Source organism: Nothoprocta perdicaria, unplaced genomic scaffold, assembly GCF_003342845.1.
Source record: "Nothoprocta perdicaria isolate Ctin4 unplaced genomic scaffold, notPer1 scaffold_122, whole genome shotgun sequence".
Taxonomy (NCBI): domain Eukaryota; kingdom Metazoa; phylum Chordata; class Aves; order Tinamiformes; family Tinamidae; genus Nothoprocta; species Nothoprocta perdicaria.
The window spans coordinates 2,205,828-2,228,514 of record NW_020454339.1 but is presented as its reverse complement, the minus strand read 5'-3'; the positions used below and the strand labels follow the sequence as shown (position 1 = coordinate 2,228,514).

Below are 22,687 nucleotides of genomic sequence, written 5' to 3'. Positions count from 1 at the left end.
TGAGATATATCATAGGGCAAATTTGACTAGCAATACTGTTTTTAATTCAAAAACCACAAAACTGCAGCATTTTACAGGGATCAGATGTTTATTTATTTAGATGCTTTAGCACCTATAGCTTGCTTTAAATAGTTGACAATAATTTACACATATTATCTGGAAGGAGTGAAAAAATCAATGAAACACATATTAATATGAACAGAACTGATAGGCCTAGACAGAATTTCAGTATCTTCATCCACATTTTTTTTTAAGCTTTGTATGTGGAGTTTCCCTCCATTTGTCTTCTGCTCGTAAGGAAAGAAAATGAAGATTTGTGCATCATATCCAGGAATTAAACAAATTTAGACTTTTGGTATAAAATTAATAGACAAAGAAAGCCACTATTCAGCCCAGACTTCCCAATGGAACCAGTCTTGGTAAATAATCTTTGTTACATCACTTTTAGTTAGTGCCATACATTCATTGTCTCAGTTGTGTCCAACAGTCACTTTGGTCCTATAAAGGAAGCCTCACAGGCTGTCACAGAGTYGTCTGGTGTAAGCAGCTCTGACACACAGCTCCACAGCAAACATGACTTGGAACTCTGTGGGGATGGAGACCGTCATGTTTGATCTGGTACTGACTCATAGAGCTTGTATCACATCAGAGAGAGAGGCGTAAATAACCGTAATACATAAAAAACAAATGACTTGTAAAAGATGAACAAAAGTTCAGTTCCTCTTTACAATAGTAGAGCTGAAACTAAATGGTGGAGACTTCAGTAGAGACACTTGTTATACAAAGATTATGTGAGGGCATCCTTGGCAAACTAAATGCTAAGGCTTCTTTCCTCTTACCATTTTGCTATTGAGATATTAAGTCATTTTAGGAGTTGAAAGCTGAGGCTTCCAGAAAGTAAATCATGCAGCTCTCCTGTCTTTGTGCTTACCTTAATTTAGTGCATTTTTATTGCCATATTCTGCTGAAAAGAAAGCTCATCTGGAAGAGAAACAGCTGCAGTAGATGGCATTGAATTCCAAGTATCRGTTTATATGGGAACCCTCTCAACAACACTGGGCTGGTGATGCACAAAACCACAATCCTGAAGATAATCACACAATGTGGGAGAGCAAGAAGAAAGGTTTTGTGTCAACAGCCACCCTTCTTCCCCCTTCCTTCTTGGATTCTTCATTCTGTGAGCACACATTAACAAGAAGCTAAAGGAACTTGTATTGGATTAAAATTACCCTAAGTAAGGCTAACTGAATAGGAATGATTACATTAAAATTACAAACCTTATATGATATATTYCCATATAGTTGCAAAAAGAAATCTACAACTTGCCAACAAGGATAACAAAGGGTTGTACATATCAGAGCTGAGGCAGACTTTTTTTTTAATTTATGTTGCTTATCCTTTTATATAAATATATATATATGTAGTTACTATCTCCCATTTCAGGAGATTGGGAATTAGGACGGGTATTTTGGCATCGTAATGTACCACACTGAAAAATTTTATATTTGAAACATTAGATATAGTCCTTAATGCCTTTTTATTTCATGAAATTCACTGACAGCAGAGAGGTGCTTACAAGAACTTGTCAGCGAGCAGCAAACTCTTTATGCTATCCAGTAGGCAAGGCTGAGATCCGGTGCCCCTCTCTAGAGGATCCTTATGGTAGGGTAACGATCTCTTAGGGGAGTTGGATAGGTCAAAATGGTCATTTGGTAACGCATGTGGCATTAAGGACTGTTCATTCTAATATCTGCCATATGACTGACATCACTGCTATGATCAAAAATAATCCAAAATAATATAAAAGATCTCTTTTTATTGCATTTTTTATGAAAAAGTAGATCWGGAAGAGACATGGGGGAATCAAGCAGAATAAGAGAGAAGTGACAAAGAGAATGGTACACTACGAGAAGGAAAGAATCAATGAAGAAAAGCAAAGGTACCTGGGCCATCACTTCCAAGAAGATAGGAATGTCAATTTGGATCAGAAAAAAGTATGAAACTCTATTTGGCTTTTATAGCCCTTGCTATTTTCTGGCTCCAGGTATTTAAATAGGATGATGAAACCTAGATCTCTTTCTAGGAAAGGTAACAACTATTATGCTATACTGGCTCAACCATTTCCTCCCTGCCTTCCTTTCCATCTCTCAGATTTTGAATCTTGAAATATCTGATTTACCTTTTGTTATATTTATCAATTGATTTCTCAATATTTTGACCAGACTTAATAATTTTATTTAGTTTTTGGAATTAACTCAGTAATTATGTACTAAAAAATGTTTGTTCACATAGTGCTTTATAAATTTCAAAGTGCTATTCAATAAGCTGTTTATTCACTATTAACAAACATGAAATTTAAAAAAAAATCAAGCAGGAACCRGCAAGTGCCTTCAGCAGCAATGGTTTTTTAAAACAAGCACAAATTAACAGACATTCAAATGATACATGGTACAATAGATGATAGTGCTTTAGTGCAACCAAACACATGGGGAAAACTTTAGATTACAGAAATTACTCTAGAGGAGTAATTACTCTAGAGGTCAGGACACCTCTATTCACTCTTTGCTTCTGTAGGTTCCTTATCTATGTCCAGGTCCGTCAGAGCACAGTAGAAGAGCATCTGAATGTATTTTGTTGATGTAGCTGCAATATGGAGAAAAAACATGTTGTTGGGACAAAGCTATAATCTATCTTAGATTTAAACAGATATTCACAGATTTTAAAGCTCTGTGCAGATATTAGCAAAATTTTAAAACACTTTAAAGAATTGAATTAAATACACATTATAGACAGATGGATAAAAGGCAAAAACAGACTAAAAAATATAAAGTATTTTCTTAATCAGGTATTTATCAACACACAGATTGATAAGTGAGTTCAAACTGAACAATAATAATTTTGCTCTTCAAAATTTGCCTGAATTTAAGGGGTGAAAACAGCTCTTCAAATTAGTAGCTCACTATTTTGTAATGTAGGAAGATGCACAGACTCCTCTGACTCAGCTCTCCTATTACGCAGGCAGCAAGTGAGACAATGGTCTCATGGTATCTCTGTCTTGTCAGGTATCAAATTGCATCCTTATACATAATCAACAGTCTGCAGAATCCTACAGGGCTTTTACTGGGCCAGCATACTGCAATGGCTCAACACCACAAATATTAGATGACACAGAACACTAATTATGTCCACATAGTGGAATATTTTGTATTGCTATGCGTGGTTTTGTTTTCAAGAACATGAGATGAATCAAATGGTCTCAGACATGCTGTATACAGCACAGCAAAGGTCATAAGGAAAAGAATTTTAAGAAAAACTCATTTTTTTCTATTATCTGATCAAATATCAAAAAGACTTTGATACATTAAGACAATACAATATTGCTTACCAGAGAGCCACTGTAGCCATTTAGGTCTTTTTTCAATTGGCAGATAGACTCCCAAATAATAAGCAGGAATGCCCGAAAGGGCAATMCCAATCCCAATAAGGGAATTAACTGTGTCGCTGTAGAGAGGAACTATAACCAGGAACAGGGAACACAGGCAGTACACTATAGGAAAGAGGAGGTTAAGCTGTGGAAACAAGCAATCAAAGATCAGTATTAACCAAAAGAAGCAGTGAAACACTCTATGGGAAAACTGACAGAGTCTACAGATTAAAATTAGACAAGTCAATAATAAATATAACTATTGACTATTTCACTATTATGTACCAGTCTTATGAATGGCCACATTCAGTAGAACTGTGTAGAACTGAGATCTTCTTATACTTGAATATCTGACCTKCAAAAATTGAGTTCCTTTCCACAATAGTTCCACAAGTGTATGCAAAGCATGGCTAAGTTGGCAAATGGTCATAGGAAATGAAAAATCATTACCTATTATCCATTATGACTGTAATTTTTATTCTAGTTGGCTCACTAGCAAAACTGCTATTTGTACATAAGAATCCCAAACACTTATTTATTCCTTATTTATTTTTAAATAAATGGGGTTTTAAAGCTGAGTGAAAAGGAAAATAAACAGACACAATACATTTCAACCTTATAGCAAAAGTACCAGAAAAATATGTTCTTGTGAAAACTCAAATACATTTACTCTGTTTCTTATCTTGCATATTAAAAGGATTTTTAGGGTTTAAGAAAATAGCATACAGCATAACTAATAATGGATCCCTAGTTACATGTGCATAAACATGTGCCTCATCTGGGTTTTATGGCTTATCTCCTCTGTTCTTTTACTTACTTTAATAGGCCGTGGTCTACGAGGCTGAGTATATCTCAGATATATTAGTCCTGCAATAGACAGACCCACAAAGAGCCAGTAGTTGAAGCAGTAGTAGTTAATGAGAAGGAAAACATCTTCCACAAGGAGATAAAGCAAAGTCATTAAACCCTAGAGAAAACAATGGGATTTTTTTTAATGGGAAAATAATACTTTTCTAATAAAATAAAGAAGCAATAAACCATATTAACCATATTAAGGGCATGTTTCACAGATATTTGATATCTTGGAACACCGTGCCCTTGCAAGAGGCAAATACTTAAGAATTCTAAGAAAAGCCCATATACACTGACACAAAAGCCACTGATATCTTTTCCTTGAATGTACTAGTGACAGCTCCATGCTTGGCTGAATGTAGCTAAGGTTTGTGAAGCTCTTCTTCCACCTGCAGAAAATGCTTACAGAGCATTTCTAGAGAGCCTACAGAGAAGAGGAGGATCCTGTAGAKAGCAGCTTACTTGGCCTTTCTGATTCACTTCAGTTTGAAAAATTATTAATTTTTAAATTTAATTTCACTTTTGGAAATTCTCACAGTACCATTAGACCTTGGTATAATTAGAGCAAATTCTGTAGTATGCTACACTGTCTGTATGGAAAGGGTGAAACGAGACCTAAAATACCTGGAATTTAACAGCTGCTCTACCAAATAGAACAAATAAAAGAATACAGTCTTTTGATGAGCAGAAAAAAATGTATGATAAAATGGAAATTGTAACGTGTAAAGGAGTAGCTCATCTTTGTGGTACAAATAAAATTGCCCTAATAAGACTATTCATAATGAAATAATAACTGTAATTAAGTCATATTTTAAGCAGGATTATTATGATCATCTACTTGTACAACTTATATAACACAGGAGACACCAAATACAAAACATGTTCAAATAAACAACAGTGAAATACTTTTGAATGACTTCTTTACTTGTGCATAATCTCWCCCTTATTTTAATCCAGCAGATTTAGTGTTTATGTATTAAAGTTGTTAGTCAGTTGCACTAATTTTGAACCTTGTGGCTTCCTTTTATTCCAACATTCAGTAACAGCAGGACAAAGTAAATATGGGTATGAGAGTCTACTGTAGGAATTTAATTTTAAATGCTTTAGGACTCGTTTTCTGACTACGGAGTTGTAGAAAATCTGCCTAGAGGACAGTCTGAGGTCTCTTCCTGTCACTGCTTCCCGGTGGATACACTGAAAACTCATAGAAAGATTTAAAAATAACTCCTGTCTATACTGCTATATATTTGCTATTTTTGGTTTATTTTGTCATTCTTAATATTGACTAACCTTGATTTATCTTGAATAAATATGGATGAGGCTGAACCTCCCCTGCCCTCCCTCTCACCCCCCCAAATAAACCTCCAAAACACAAAAAAACCCACCAAAATACAACCCTTCCGGTGAAACCTCAACTACTTGTGGAAATTCCAGCCATTTGATTATTTCTCCAGTGGAGGGGAAGCCAAGGATAAACCCAGGAAGAGGGCAAGGGAGGCTGAGTGCTCCCAGGGTTGAATCCCAGGCTGAGTGCCAGGTCAGGCTGTCACTTACATTGAAGAGAAGAGCAGGCACTGGCGTGAAACACTTGATATGAATCAAGCTCAGGCTTTTAGGCAGGTGTCCTTCCCTGGCTCCAACATAAAAAAGCCTARTTAAAAAAAAAAAAAAAGTAACTCTAGTTTGGTTGTGATAAATATAAATAAATAAATAAGCTTTATTTCATCAGTTGGTGCTGATCTTTGAGTGCTGTCACTGGAAGATGTGCCAGATCATAGCAATTCTTCCATGATAAATGAACATAAATGAAAGAAAGGTGTCACTATTACAATGTACTAATGTAGATTAATATGAAATGATTTCTTTTCAGTTACTTTAAGAAGTAAATCTTATGTTTCATACCTAGAAGCTGCTATTATTGATGAGTTTARCCCACTGTAGCAAGACATGGCGACTGCTATAGGAATAATCCACTTAGCATAACTAAGGGTTTCATTGCCAAATGTCTGCAATAGAAAAAGAAAAAAAATACAGTGAGGGTCATTACATTAAATGTATGCACTATCCTGAGAAACTCTCATTCAGATATAGCGGTATACCCCATGTCTTCTTATAACATAATGAAACTAGTATTTGGACAAGGTGATCAAATCAGCTTTGGAAAAACTGATTTATCAAAGTAAATATCAAAAATGACAGTTGCATTTTTTTTTCTTTTTTTTTTTTTAAAGCTGACATCAAGAAGAGATAGCAGATAACCTGTATTGGCTTTAAYGTGTTTTTACAAATCTTGACTGTAGCATGGCATGCATTATTGTATAAAACATTGAATTAAAAAAAATATTTCTCTACATATCTTTGTTTTGAAAATATTACTGGCAGTCTGCAGCATTAAAAACATGGCATGCTCTACATATGAATGATAGCCTCAGACTGTTTCTTAAACCAGCCAGGCTTTCTTTCAATATCTCTTTCTCTGTTTGCYCTTAATGAAAGCACCCTCTACTGGGAAGTAGTGTTAGGAGAGGGATTTATTTAATATGTAAGAGAATTTAACAAAAACGGATTTACTGGATATGTACTTTATATGTACCTTGTATTATACTGGCACTGTTATACAAAAAACAAAGTTTAAAACAAAGCAAAAGCTTTCAGCATGGAAATATTTCAATTAGTTTGCCAAGAAATCTGCTATCTGAGATTATTCCACAGTTAAACATATACCTTTTGATTTAATCGTTTGTGCAACTTACCACAGCCACTGCATCACTCGTGAGGAGGTCGGACATGTCCAACACTACATAGTATGCCACATTAGTCAGCAAGTAGATAACAGTCACAATAGGCATCGAAATTGCAATAGAAATAGGAAGATTCCTACAAAATGAAAGTGGTGAAATTATTTCAAACTGTTTAAATAAAAAAATATCCATATGGCAGTGTTTCCAAAATCAAACATTTATAAATGGATGTCTCCATGACATCTTACTGCACGGCTTTTAATCATAGAATTATCAAATAAGATCTGAGATTCCTAAGCAGCTTTGGTGGCTATCACAAGTTTCGGAGAAAAAAAKGTGCATTTGTACCTGTAAACTTTATATATTGTCTTTTATAGGAATCAAATGAAAGAGAACACTTCAGCAATGAGGTTTGAAAGCAGACTTAAATGTTTACTTGACCACAGCTTTTCTTCTGACTCTTGTATGCATGACAAAGTGCACCATGTCATTCTGAATAGGTGAGGCAAACCACTCCTCAGGAACTGTACACCCCATCGGAGAGGAGATGATATTTCCAGTGCTACTATGGAGTTTGTTTGTTTTATTTATTTTTTCAGTTAGCTTTTCATGCTTAGCAAAACGAAACTTCTTGCCCACAAAAAGTAAGGGTAAAGATCACAAGATAGAAGAGTCATAACCTTGATGCAGTCTTACCTCATTGSTGACAAAACAAGTTCTGGAAAATATAACAACTGTTCTGTCTGACTGAAAGTAAGTAGGGAATTTAGAGGGCTACATGCACCCACGCTTTCCTTGCTTTCAGAAAGGGCTTGTTCTTTCATTAAAATTTCTGGTCTGAATTGTAGGGTGTAAAATATATGTATGGAGAAAAGTGACTTTTTAGTGTGATATAACTGGTGAGAGAGAGAGTGGAAAATAATCAGAACAGCTCTCATATCTAAAATTTCTTCTGAAAAGAGGATTTTTTTTGTAAATAAAATAGTATGGCAAAGAGCAGAAGCAAACACGGAGGAGCTTGCCCTACCATCAGTTTCCAGAGCAGTTTTCACAGATTTGGAAACAAAACACACATTTACCTCTCGGGATTCTGCATTTCCTCAGTGACGTAATTCAGCGTGTCCCATCCCGAGTAGGAGAAGAGGGCGGAATACAGAGCCAGTGCGATCATCCCGGCGTCTGTTGCTGAACCATCAAATGGAGCTCTAAGGTTTTCTGTTTTTCCTGTATAAATGGCAGGTATCAACTGTCATTGTCTGAAGAACATAAGCCCACTACACCAAAATCTCAGCTATGGAAAAAGAAGTAAGACCTATGGTATCCAAGGTGCACCGCAAACCTCAGAAATGCACAGGTTATATTTTCACTTAGCAAATAGGGAGGGTTCAGAGTACAGATATTGAGACAGGAACATTCAGGCAAGGATAGAACACATTTTTTTTTCCAGGTTTGTTGTTTGAATATGATGTGTAATTTTACTAGAATTCACAGGTCTTCTGTTGGCATCTTTGCCTAAACTACTGAAGGAGAGTGCTGTGCTCAGCACTCTTGACTAGTAGGAAGAGAGAGCTGGGGCAACCAAACCTATTTCTGAACTTGCCCTTCCTTTATTAATTTTCACCAGATCAATTAGCACTCAACGAGGGGAGAACTCCTTACAGACACTGTTGTTAGCAGTCTCAAAATTCTCTTTTAGGATAGTTCAGTCAATTGAGATGATAATCTAAAGAATGCTGCAAAAGGTAAGAAACCTTCACTGCTATGCCAGAGACAGGAAGAAGGCCTGACTAAATTTGCCTAAGTAAACTSTCTGATATAAATGGAAGTGGGTTTAAGTATTAAGGCTGATATAAACACATCAAAATCTCTACTACAAAGAAAGAAAGGTCTTTGTTATAAACAACCTGTGTATTAAACTGAAGAATTTATAGATGCCACCATAGCAACCCAGTCCTGGAGAAAAGTAACCTAGATTCTGTCCCTACCACTCCTACCATTCTTTCTCATTGACAATCAAGTTGTTTTTTCAGGAGACTGTTAGAATAGAGGAAGGCAAAGCTGAGATCTGCACATGCTTTGGGGACATTGCTGAAGAAAACTGCAAGCAGAAAAGAAAAAAGAAAATAAGAAAAAGGAAAAATCCGTGTATAAAACAGATACATTGACAGTGTTTTAAAATAAGATTCATATCTCAGCATATTGGAAAAAAACTGCATCATAATCGTTCTTTTCATTAAAACAGCTGCTGTTTGACTGCATTGACCTGATCACAACTTCTTCCAGAAGTCTAGTTCGTTCCTCCTCCCAATCCTTTATTTCTTCCTTAAGTGCTCAGCATTGTTCAAAAAGATGAACCTTAGATACAGTTAACAGCCTTTCTCATTTTTCATTCATAATATTAATATTTCTTCTCCACCTTTTTCCTCCTGAACACATGCAAAAATGTCAAGGAACTGACCTGGATTACAGGGCAGAGGAAACGCTCCCCGTGCCAACCTGTGCCACAGCAGCTGCACATAAATGAACAGGTCGTGAATTTCAAAGGAAACAGTTTGAAGGCACAGATCAATTTGTGACAGTAGGGACAGAACTAYGGGAAGGCCATCACGGATTCACACCATTTAAAAATTGTAGCAGCTTAATTTATCAGGAAAAAATAATCATTCACAAATCCTGCAACTTCACATTCCTTTCCTTAGGGCTGGATGCAGTTCATTTTTATTGAAACTTGAATAAAATCAGTTYTAACTAACATATGCTAATAATGGCTAAATTAAAATACTCTATAAATCCAGCGAGACTTCTTCAATATGCTGCTGCATTATTAGATCTGCAGCCAAGGAAGGAGAAAGTCAGMAAACATGGAAAGGCAATCACTTCTATTAGGTTTTATAAGAGTTTCAGCAGGAGAAAGAGGTAATTCCTTTGCTGAATAGGGAAAGTCTCTATTCTAATTAAAGATGCAATGCCTTTTTAGGGATTTTACAGGAAAAGAAAATGAAAGAGAAACCTTAGGAACTAAGCAACAGAGCTAGAGCTGGAAGACTTATTTAGCTTCTTATGTACCAGAGGCCTAAATTAATAAATACTGCATCGCCTGTTGCATGCAAGGATTGGAGGTAACTCTGGAGTAAACTCATCCCTAGCGTTCCAGGGTGTTCACTTCAGCACTGCTGCTGCTGACACCAGATGCCTCATCTGTGCTATGATATCTTGTGATATTCACAGCGATTCCAGGGATTAGCACTGTTCGCCCACCAGTAGGCACTGTTCTCCCTTGTTTGGGAGAATAAATGCATCCTCTCAGCAAAAACCACTGGCTTTTCCACATAGCTGACAAACAACTTCCTCCTTGCCAGGTTTCTCTCCCCTCACAGAGTACTGCTGCTGCTCATTGCGTGTCCTTTCGTAGCACTAGTGCCCTTATTCATATGATAAGGATGGATCATGTTTCAGCTAGGTAACACTAAACTGATATTAATTTGGTACGATCTATCATTTAGCCAAAGCAATGGAGAACTTATTGTGTCTTGGCCTGCCACACTAAGAATAGAAGAACTGTTAGACTCTCAGGGTACCCTAAAACTTCTCTCTTCTTTCTCAGATATTTTTTTCTCTGAGTAAATAACATTTTATATGTAAGTTTTATGAAGTTTGATTTTCACAGAATCCTTAAGGTGGAAAGGGACCTCTAGAGATCATCTAGTCCAAACCCCTGGAGACACAGGGACATCCAGAGCACAGGRCAGAGGTTGTGTCCRAGCAGGTTTGGAAGATTTCCAGAGAAGGAGACTCCACAGCCTCTCTGGGCAGCCTGTGCCAGGGCTCTGTCACTCTTACTGTCAAGAAATGTTTCCTTAAGTTCCTGCGGAACTTCTAGTGCTTCAATTTGTGGCCGTTTCCTCTAGTCCTGTCAGTGGTCACCACTGAAAAGAGGTCAACCTCACCCTCCTCACYGCCTCCCTTGAGGTTTTCCTGCAGAGACTTTGAACCCCATACAGGATTCAAATTTTTTTAGGAATTTAAATAAATGAAATATATTCYTACCTTGACCAATTTTATAAAGGCCAACAGATATCACCACGATAAGAGCCATAACTTTTGCATATGTGAAGATATCTTGTACCCGGGTTCCCCACTTCACATTAACACAATTAATAAATGTTAAGGAACCTGTTAAGAAAAAGAATCTGCATTAGAGGAGAAGTGTATCTTTTACATAATACAAAGCACATTTCAAACATACTCTTCTAGATACCAGCCTCTTTTTCAAGAAAAAAAAAAAAGAGATCCAAATTTGAACAATTCAAGACCATTTAGGTTTTTTTGAGATTAATGAAATTCCTAATTTAAAATTTATATGACTTTTTTTTTTCTAAAAAGAAGAAGCTTATTTGAGGGTGCTATTTTCCATCAATAATTGGGAAGAAAACACACCATATTTTGAATTTTAGAACTAACTCCAACTCCTTTTAAATAATCTTTAAATCTTAACAAAGCCAGCAGAGTTGCTCACGTGCAGAAGGTGAGATTTTTTTATATCCCTACACTGAAGTTTTTCCAAAAAYTATGCTTCAAATTCAAACTTTACTCCCTGTATAGAGTAAGGATAGTTTCTACATCAAAATGCTTGGGTGCTGTTTTCAGGAAGCTGATGGAGCCAGGTCAGCATGCTGTTACTCGGTGCCTAGGGACAGGAATGGTGTCATTCATGCTCTGATCCCCAACTTTGAAGATTATAAAAGTACTCACAAGTTCTCTCAGGCCTCGCTTCCAGCAGAATCTATTAGGAAACAAAACTAAGCAGTTTGGTTGCAGAGGTTGGATTCAATCAACCCCTTCTCCAACTCCTCCTTCTCCCTATTTACATTCGTTTTTGCACAGAATTTAAACCCTGACAAGCTGATAATGCATACACACACATAATGCCATGGGAAACTTACCTCCTTTACAGCTCTATAATTCAGAACGGGGACATTTGTACCAAGTATAGCTCCTGATGGCTGGAGCAGTCATCAGGCCAGATGTGGTATGGGCAATTAGTGTGCTCTGCAGCACATATCAGAATGGGCTATTTTGTCTCTGTCAGACTTCTTGAATATTACTACTTTGCTCTGTCTATAATCTAGACTTCAGTTTTAATGGAAATAAAAAGGATTTTATAAGTGCTTAAAATGAAAACCAAAGCCTTTCTTTATAATAAGAATATTAGAACCCAACTGCAGATTATCAGAGAACATCTTGCCTTCATTACCACTAGTCGTCTCTGCACATTTTAGCTGATAGTGTATAGTCAGCTGTCAAGTTAATGATGCACTTAACTATTTTCAGAATTTGGACCTGATTTGCACTCACTATTTCCTATTAATATGCCAATCTAGTGCAATCTGGGGACAGGCTTTTTATATAAATTTTCAAATAATATATYGAATTGTTCCTGTTTAGTGCCAGGTGAGGATATAATTTGGACCTCTTTCTAAATAAAGGATTGCTTTGAATCTTGGTATTGTATATGTGGCATATACATTGAATAAGATTTCAGATTCTATAATTTAAAAAATCTCCTTAGAAGAATAATATAGCTCATCCTTAGAAGTATTGTAGTATAAAACAGCAACAGTTAAATAAATGACTATTTCTTAAAAACAATGAAATAAATTGTTGCCATTAAAACACTCTGCATTAGGCCTGTGATCCTAAGAGACTATATATTTTTAATCAGCAAATATGGTTTTCCTCAGCCAAATTGTTGGAATTCTTTCCCTCCTCTAATATCTCAGTACTAAATAAAATTCATCTGAAGGAAAGCATCTGAGCACATTTCTACAGAGGCACTGATTATTATCTCAGCAGGTTAACGAGTAAGATCTCAGAAAAATCTCCCGGGGGCCCCTCCAAATAGAATCATTAATTTCTAGCAATCATAAATTTACTCACAAATACAAGCAGCTGCAATCAATCTGACTGCATCATATGGTGGCTCACAGTGTGGAAAAATTGGTTGAACAATATAGTTAGCAAATGTGATGGCTATCACTGCCTGAGTTGTTGGTTCGATAATCAGCAAGGAAGACCACAGTCTGATGAAGGCCACAAAGGCACCAAATGCTTCCAGGATATAGGCATAACTGGCTCCAGATTTAACAATGGAAGTTCCCAATTCAGCATAACATAGTGCTCCAAAGAGTGAAAAGATCCCACCAAGAGCCCAGATGACTAGAGAGAGTCCATAGGAAGTGCTATACATTAAAACGCCTCTAGGGGACACAAATATTCCAGAGCCGATCATGTTCCCTACAATCAAAGAAATTCCATTTAGTAAAGTGATTTCTTTTTTCATCTGCATTTTTTCTTTCGAGTCTGCCATATCRTCCATTTCAATTTCTCCATTCCTGTGTCTGGATTTTTTATTGCAGCAAATTCGCCAGGGGGCTGTCATCCTCAATTACCATTACCTGAAAGTAGGAGGAAAGAACATCTGTTGYAATGCATGTAGTATCAGAACACAAATAAGACATTTAGCTTACAAGACATGGATAGTATAGAGAGCAATTACTTTCCTGCTTTTACCTTGTAGTCTGGGAAACACTTACTAGTGAATTCACTTACCTTTCACTGTAGTGTTTTTATGGATAAATATGTGAAGTCATTGTAAATTATGTTAGGAAAGAAAGACACTGTATCCCTGGAGACACCCTGTTTCAGCAGGAGAACCTCACACATCCTACCTCGCTAAATCTTGCTCCCATCCCAGAAAGAACTTTGTTCCGCTGTTCAATCAAATCATACCCCTCTAAAATTATCTACTGAGGAACCCAAGAGAAAAATACTCAATGGAGGAATAGAGAAAAATATTCAGAAGCTCTAGATGCAGAAGTTTAGCATGAAGATGAATAAAAATTCACAATCTGAGAGCTTCGGATACTCCCAAAGACAAGATTACTGAGGTAGTGAATAATACACCTTGTGTAGTTATTAACCTTGCTTGACTTTTGGGCAAAAGCCACCAACATGCATAGGATGGAGTTTTGGACAGCCTGTTCCTGGAACGCTTTTTTTCATCTGTAAAGGCTTCCAACTCTAGGGCACGCAGGGCAAGATCCAAGTATGCTGRTGGCTGGAAAACTACATAAATGCCATCACATACATTGGTCGTGTATGCGTCACAGCCGTCTGGTGCTGACGTGGTGAAAGACGGGCAGGATGTAACAGCCTGAGCTGTGCTCCCTGAATACACTCATTCCTCCCATAARGTCACACGTAGTCATAATGCTTTCTTGGAACAATGACTTTTCTTGTGTCTGATTGTGGAGAAATACATTTCTCCTTCTCCACCCTCCAACTCCAACACTGCAGAAGAAGCCCTCAGCAAAATCCTACAAGTTATGGCAAAGGTTTTTGAGTAAAACATAATTTGTTCCAGCAGTTCCTCGTCAAAAGCATCTGATCATAAATTTATATTGTTACGTGGATAATGGCCACTTTAAAACCAAAAATAAACCCCAAACATCCTGGAAGGTTCATTTTCCTTTGTAAAGTATATCTGTTTTAGCAGCTCTGATTAATTTCATATTCTTTTGTTTCCAGTTTTTGGTCAGACTCAGTTTTCTAGTTGATGAAGTAACTAATGAGGCCAGATAAGGCTTAAAGATTAAAAGGTGCCAAACTTTTTAAAAATTAAATGCTTTACTCATCCCCAAAGCATCCTCTAACTGCAACTATGGGAGCAATGAAGTAAAGTTAAATATTAGTTTTTCTACAGATGTTTAAGCGTGACTGCTTAATGGCCCAGCTTTTAGGTGACATCCTCTTCACACAGAAGTGAATCCTCTAACTGCTTACTTTGTTCCTCTCAGAACCAGAATCTACTTTGGGCTGGGGAAGGAGCATCAGGCATCCAAAATACCAGCCATTTACTTTCCTCACAATTTCTATTTCATCTTTCATGTTTATTGTGACTGACCCTATGGATAGAAGGGATTCAAACAATTACAATACTATGTGAGTCCTGCACAACATTTACAATCTACAGCTTTTATGAGAGTTTCTAGGTACAGGTTAAAATTATTTTTTTTCAATAAAACTCTGTTCTTCATATTTTACTTCTTTTCTCTTATGCTAGTGAAGTGTTTCTTCAGACCTCTAAAAAGTGTGTAGCCAGAGCTGTGCAGAATAGTTCTGAAAAAAAAAAAAAATAGAGCAAGAAATAGTTCAAACAACTCCTGCACTTTGAGAGATGCCAGGTTACCAAAACTTTTAACCAGRCACTGAATTAAATGCATGAATAGGCATAACCTGTCATCCGAGAGTCAAAGTTTCCTAGGTAAGAAACGTTCACTGATTTCCTTGACTGGGAGATAACTGATCCAATTCATATCAACTGAAAATGTGCCAAAAATCAGCTCTTTGAGTACAAGAGCCTTTAGGCAGTTTCTATKGCTCCCGAAGTCCACAGAAAAGTTTCCACTAACACTGGAAGGTGAACTGATTYCATTCAGTGAGCTCGCAATTCTAAAGCTCCTACTCATTTCTTTATTTAGGACTATCTCTTTCTTAAATAAAAGAGGTGTTCCTGAATCAGGATCAGGTCATCTCTACTTGGAAAATCCTGAATTACAGCAGATAACACATCTTTGCAGTGAATCCTCTAGCAGAGAGGAAGTCAGAAKAGCTTCCTGAGCACGGGAGAATTAACTCGTTGTGGTTTAAGAAAAAGGAGGTTCTTCACATTCTGGAATTCTTGCCTTACTAGAATGGTTAAATATTTAAAGATTAACCCTAGTGCAATAATAGTATTTTATGCCACCAAAAATACATGTAGAGGTGCTTTAGTAGCAATTGTGTATAAAGCTTGAAGAACAAGACATAAAAGCTTCCACACGTGAAGRGAATTCCCCACTGCATGGATCCCCATATACTATTACAAGTGAAAAGACTTGCTGCTCTCTGAGGKTCAAAGGTCTGGACAGGCTTGAACACCCTGATGCACCTCAGAAGCTTCAGAAGAGTGAACGGAACAGCTGTGAACTCCTGCTTGTGCCTTCCCTTGGCACTTGATTTCCTCCACAGAACTTCAGAATCTTGTTATCATATAGGTCCTACTCTTTCTTAGGTACTCCCTAACAAAAGGAAGAAAATTTGTCTTTCAGAGGAAAAGTAATGCACTGATAGGTATAATGTCCCCAAATTATTTGCAGTGTGTTATTTAACTCACAGCCATATATACAAAGAGCARCAGAAAGGAGCTTGTGGGCAGATGCTTGAGAAGTGTAAGAAAACTAACAGATTCTTCTCAAAATACAAATTTTCTAGTCAATTCACGACCACAGGTCATATGCAAAAGTGAAGGGAGAAGCGCCAGTTTGCTATGAGTTGAAAATTAAGATTGAAACCAAAGCTAGTTCTTCAATGTGTTAGTGCAGGACTAGTTTGGCAAGGCAGATTTTCTCCACCACTTCTCATCCTTCAGGGATCTACAGCCTGATGAGTGATTGCCTCCTTCTTGAGGAGTTAATTAACCTTTGTCAAATGATTAAGTAAGGCCAGGTCATGAATTATGGAAGTGTGATGGTTTAAGAGCTGCTTGCATGCAGACTGCCTCTTTCCATTAGGCTGTGTTGAAATTCCCAGCTTTTAATTAAAAATAAATAAATATATAAATCAGATATTCTTTCTCGGGAAACAAATATATTTAATTTCAAGAGATTCCCTGGGAAATTAAGGGCATTTAGAAACCTGCACTGTGCAGAAGATGTCAGAATATACTGGACATCAAATTTAGTCTTTCATTTAATGGTAATRTTTTTTAAGTAACTTACAGGATTTTAATGAGGTGACTGTTACCATATAATTTCTTAATCATGTAATTTAATTTCTCAATTATTAAATTCAACTACACTGTCAAAAACAAACCAGGTAATAAAATTGATTTAAAAATATAGTCTTGTAGTTTCAGTTAGAAAATGTGTGATGAAAAAGAAAACACTTAAGTTCTAACTTTTTCAATTATGTTTACAGTAGAAACATATATATATTTAGAAAGATATTTTAAAAGCTGTGAGCAATTTCAGTATCTTTTCCACGTAGGCACTGCTTAATTTTTTTTTTTTTTTTTGTATGTGTGTGGAGTAGACAATGTCCCAAAATAAAATAATAAAAATGAAAAATATATGATTTCAACATAACAAAAACCACATGGATATCAAACTTCAAAACAGTGTTGCCAAACATGAGTTTCAACAGATCCTCAAGGGAGTATTTTTGGCAGCTTACACCACTGAACACTTTCCAGTGCGAGAAGAGATCGAGCAAACACAACAAGATTATGCATTATGAAGGAACAGCAAAATCTCTTGCCAGAAAACTTGCCACTTCTGCCAGAGAAAGAAAGAACAAACAAGAAGTTTGATCTCCACTAAAAAAAATATATATCCCACTTAGGAGAAAATAATTAGCTTTCACGAGTGGTGTTTTTTAAGTTTTTTAGGTTTTATACATTCAGTGAACTAACGCTGCACATATTCCTATAATATCACTGTCGTCAGGGGCTAGTTCTCTCCTCTGAAGGACTCGCTCCACCCCTGAGTGCTCCATTCCCACCCAAAGTCATGGAAGATATTTTAAGAGGAGCTACTCTATTCCAAGCCTAAGAAAAGCATTAAAAGGGGAAAGCAGATGCTTACCGGCGGGTAGCGGGCACATCTGATGCTTTAGATGGCCACTTTAGAAAGGCCACTCTAACTGCATAGTGACTCCCTAGCTGTGCTCTAAATAACTACACGTCTGTTCCACCAGGACGGGAACGTTACACTAACATGAATAGCCTCTTCTCTCACTCTCYGCTTAGCCTTGCTATTTTTATTACACCAGCAGTAATGCTAAAATCAAGGCGAGCTTTCAAGAACAAATATCCAAGACTCTTCTGGAACGTGGTTTCTCCAAACAACCTTCCCTGAGGTCATTAGCCTGCAGATGCTGGCAGCTGAAATACCAGCTGCTCTGCCCCGGAAAGTTGTGACACAAATGAGGCAGACAAAAGGAGGGCTTAAAAAAATCCACATTCCTTGGTGTTATATCACTGAAATCAACAACATTTTCCTAGACATTAACTTGGAAGGAGTGTGGTCCGATTCCTTCTKGATAATTTAAAAAGACACAGGGAGACTTTTCATTAATCCTGTGCACACAGAACACATTTATTCTCACAGCATGGCTGGGCCAAAATGTCTGAGAGTGGAGCAACTGAATTATTTCCTGTGGAAACTAGCAAAGAAAACAGCTAAATGAAAAATACAAATACTATTTCATCTTAGGTCTTTTAGTATTTATCTACTTTTTCCATATGTTTTCTTTTCAATGTAATCTGTTCTTTACCAAATAATTATCAATTCAGTTATKGTTCTTAATCAGATAATTCTATATATATGACTTGTCTAATAATTTCTGACATATATAATTTCTGACATATGATATACAAAACAGGCTGATTTGATTCAAAGTTCTATTAAATAAACTTTTCTAAAATATAACATAAAAAAAAGAAAAAAAAAGAAAGATCTTACCCAAAGTACTCAGCTTCGTCTTCTGCAATAACATAGGGTCCTCTCTATGAAGGATTTTTGGAAAACACAGGCCAGTACGGTGTACAGCAGAATATCTAGCCTAACAAGCAAACATCCAGMAAATAAAGTCTTGGGGCAGATCAGAAAGTTAATGAATGCAAGAGCACTAACCTGGAATTTTTGTTTTCCATAAAGTTTGAGGCCAATAGGCAGACAAAAATCTGTACTCACGTGCCAAAGGGCATCTGGAAGGAGCTGATCTAGCAGACCAAGACTCTTCAATGAGTGGACTGAGTTGAGGTGCTAGAAAACAAGATTCAGATGAAAATCACTAATCCTTACAGGAAAAAGAAATAATTCAGTTAAAGTGCAGTCATCTGCCCCTTTGAGTCCCAGCCATCCAAGAGGAAAGCAGGAGAGTTGCATCATGTTCCATGAACCATCCTGTAACCCATAGTGACACAAGAAGAATAAAAACAACCCCAAACTTTCTACCAGATCCATGCTCCTCCTAGTTCTGCCTTTTAAAGTAACATCTTCTGAAAACATGCTTTCTTGGAGACAGATTTATACTTCATATTTACATGAAAGTGCCTTGCTTTTTAAAAACACTCTTAGAAGCAGGTATGAGAAAAGTATTTCAAATAAAAATAAAGTATCTCAGAGGCTTTTTTTGTCTACAAAGAAGAGTTTTTTATCCCTGAAAACACACTCAAGTGTGCTCGAAAGATTGCAYAGTTTCAGCTGCCTGTGAGTCTGTGGTTACGTACATTATAATATATCAAGCAACATTTTGGCAAGAGAATTGTTTTGCAGGCACGTTAGTCTCTACTAGAAGAGCACAGAGGCTGCGTCTCACATTCTTTAGGCAGTGACTCTGCCTTCCTAAGAGTTGTTTTTCTTCTGTTACGGCACTGTTAATAGACTATAGACTAAAAAACAGGCTTGCAATCTTATTTTCAAGCCTGCATAATTACTTTAAAAAATTGAACTGTGTTGAATTTGTCACATTTAAGATCTTGGACAAGGGCTGTTTTTTTTTTCTGACTGTACTCTGCCCTATGTGGAGCAAGCCTGTTCCTGGATACTTCTCTCCTTCCAGGGCCAGAGGGCACCTTGCTCTTGTCTCTGCCACGAACATCCTCCTCCAGCTTCGCTCCGTTGTTTGAGTTGAGTAGAGGCTACGTGTCCGAACACGAAACACATTTTCTTAATTAACACTTCCCATATTTACTATTGGTCTGACTCTGCATGTTTTGTAGTACTTGCAATTTCCCACAACTTTACTGTAACAGCACATAAATCAACATTACACAATCGTATGGCAKGCAGCATGTATAAAAAAAAAAMCAAAAACAAATTCTTTAATATTTCTTCTCTGAGAACAAAAGCTAGTTGCAGTTCTTCTACAAAGGATGATTAGCCCTATCTTGCTTGTTAAGTTAGCAGGATACATACATGTAAATTAGACAACAGGAATTCCTTTCTCTTTTTCTCATTTTTATAATCTTACAGAAGTTGAGCAGTACTTCCACAACAAGGAAGTTCTCATGCCAACTTATTGCTCATTGCAATTCTAGTGCGCGATATAGCTACAGGTATGTAGATCTGCTTTTGGAGCAAAGGGAAGTATGCTTGCCTGGGTAAGTCTGTGATACTACTTTCTCATAAATTGATGCAGGACAGACTATGGAGCACAGAAYATGTCGAGAAAGCTGAACCAAACAGGCTAGCGCAGGCCTAACAGGATCAGCAAGGTGCTGTGCCAACAGCAGAGAACTCAGTAGCTGGTCAGCGCGTTAACGTGGCAGCAACGGGACTGAGCTGTGGCTCTTTCTCTCTGCTCTATAAACACACCAGTTTAGGCTGGCACTAGCACAGAGTATGTTATACTATGTTTCTTTTGAAAAGCAATATCCTATCACCAATACCAGATGGCTTCCAGCTTCTGTAGAGGAACRCAAGTGTAGTGAAGGAGGTAAATAATAATAACAAGATGTTCAGTGAAATCAAAATTAAGGCTGCTTGCAAATACAAAAATTGTAGTACCAAGKGACTGAGTTCTAGAATGCTTTACAAAATCCAGTGGCAGCAAGTCATATATTTTTATTTACCTCAATGTATATGCAAAAAAAAACTTCTCAATGAGTTATTACAACTCACAGCAGTTTCTACTGTCGGCAAGGACAGTGCTCTGAAACAGTAGCAGCTTTCTTCCTAGGAATGAAATAGGTGAAAAACACGCTAGTGAAGAAGTGTAGAGTGCAGAAAATACAGCTGTGTGTTGGAAGAAGTGGGGGACTTCACTCACCTTTTCTAACAGTTTTCTCTAGCACTATCATGTGTCCATGTCACAGAATCACAGAATATTYAAGGTTGGAAGGGACCTCTAGAGATCATCTAGTCCAACCTTCCCGCTCAAGCAGGCACACCTAGAGCATGTGGCACAGGGCGGCATCCAGGCRGGTTTTGAAGACCTCCAGAGAAGGAGACTCCACAACCCCCCTGGGCAGCCTGTTCCACTGCTCTGTTACCCTCACAGKAAAGAAGTTCCTCCTCACCTGGAGATCGAACTTCCTGTGCTCCAGCTTATGACCATTACCCCTCGTCCTATCGCTGGCCACCAGTGAGAACAGCTTGCCCCCTTCCTCCCTGCATGTGYCCTCATGTGACCTCATGTGTCCTCACGGACCAGAGTCGCATGTCTCACAGACACAGAGCAGCAAACCTGTCAGATGTGAAGTTCCCAACTCCTGTGTATGCACTGTGTCACTGTCCTGCCCCTGGAGCTGCTGCCCCAAGCAGAAGCTGCTGCTGAAGGCTGCAGCTGCACAGAAACTCTGTTCCTCTGTCATGCTACTGGAATTAAGGAACAGAATCATCAGAGACAGACTATTATTTATTAACTTATATCAGTAACTACCTCCACAAACCATCCTCCCCCACTCCAAGTGGCTCAAACACAGAGCCTCCATCCTCCTTTCCCCAAGGCTACTTTGAAGATTTCTCCTTGTCTCCTCTTCCTTATCTTTCTACACATGAACCTGGCTTTCTTCCCTGTCATTTCATTCTTGATGGAATTTGTACGTGCTGGCTTGTGGGAGAGGGCAAATTTATACTGCTAATTCCTCAAGGCAGGCAGGTTCAGCATCCAGAAAGGTGCAGGTGCAAGATAAGACACCGAAATCTTCCACTAAGAGCCCTCAGGGTTTCCTTGGATGTTGGTTTTCAGCCATATCACAACACTCATCCTTACAGATGTGCATTCATTTGGCACTGAGGACAGAAGCGCTCCTTCAGCTGTGCCACCTCTAAGGGTTAGTGCATGGAGAGGGGCTGCCCACAGTGATTACAACAACTATGGGGGCATCATCCCTSGATCTGGCTGTGTAGGCTCCGGAGATAGTGCATGCAATTGCTGGAAGCCATGGCCTCTGGGGAGCTAGAATGCACGTCCAGAAAATTCCCAACAGGGACTCCTTGCAGGTAGATGACTTGRCTGAGTCCAAACTAGTTCTCTGATGACAAGCAGAGGTGGTGGAAACTCCAGAGAGCAGGAGCCCCTTTTCCTCCATCAGCAGCATGCCCTGGACGACCATGTGCCCTCCTGGTCTCCAGGCTCCACCTCTCTGCAGACACTGGAAAGGTGACAGCCTCACACACGTAGAGGCTATACATTACCAGGAGGAGGAGGTTGACGAGGCCTTCTACAGGCAGCTGGAAGTTGCCTCATGGTCACAGGCCCTGGTTCTCATGGGGGACTTTAATTACCCTGACATCAGCTGGAGAGACAGCACAGCGAGGCACAAACGGTCCTGGAGGTTTCTGCAGTGCGTCGATGACAACTTTTTGGCGCAGGTTGTGGAGGAGCCGACGAGGAGAGGTGGGCTGCTGGACCTTGTACTGACAAACAGAGAGGGCCTGGTTGGAGGTGGGGGGTAGTCTTGACTGCAGCGATCACGAGCTGGTGGAGTTCAGGATCCAACGAGGAGGAGGCAGGGCAGTAAGTAGCCTTGCCACGCTGGACTTCAGGAGGGCCAACTTTAGCCTCTTCAGAGACCTGCTGGGAAAGATCCCATGGGCTAGGGCTCTAGAAGGAAGAGGGGCCC

The 22,687-nt window shown here is 38.3% G+C and overlaps 1 protein-coding gene across 2 annotated transcripts; it reads right to left on the bottom strand.

The window, feature by feature from the left end:
* Window positions 1–426: 426 nt before the first annotated feature.
* On the bottom strand, window positions 427–19,050 carry LOC112960319 (Y+L amino acid transporter 2-like). Of its 2 annotated transcripts, XM_026054537.1 has the most exons (11): window positions 18,810–19,050; window positions 18,579–18,678; window positions 12,955–13,472; window positions 11,065–11,190; window positions 8,097–8,241; window positions 7,030–7,153; window positions 6,179–6,282; window positions 5,831–5,927; window positions 4,242–4,391; window positions 3,386–3,569; window positions 427–2,643 (listed from the first exon to the last, which is right to left on the bottom strand). In XM_026054537.1, exons 3-11 carry the CDS (start codon window positions 13,454–13,456, stop codon window positions 2,552–2,554), a joined length of 1,524 nt encoding a protein of 507 aa, XP_025910322.1. In that variant the 5' UTR covers window positions 13,457–13,472; window positions 18,579–18,678; window positions 18,810–19,050; the 3' UTR covers window positions 427–2,551. The 2 variants fall into 2 exon arrangements, with proteins under 2 accessions (XP_025910322.1, XP_025910323.1); XM_026054538.1 differs by lacking the exon at window positions 18,579–18,678.
* Between the last annotated feature and the right edge of the window lie 3,637 nt (window positions 19,051–22,687).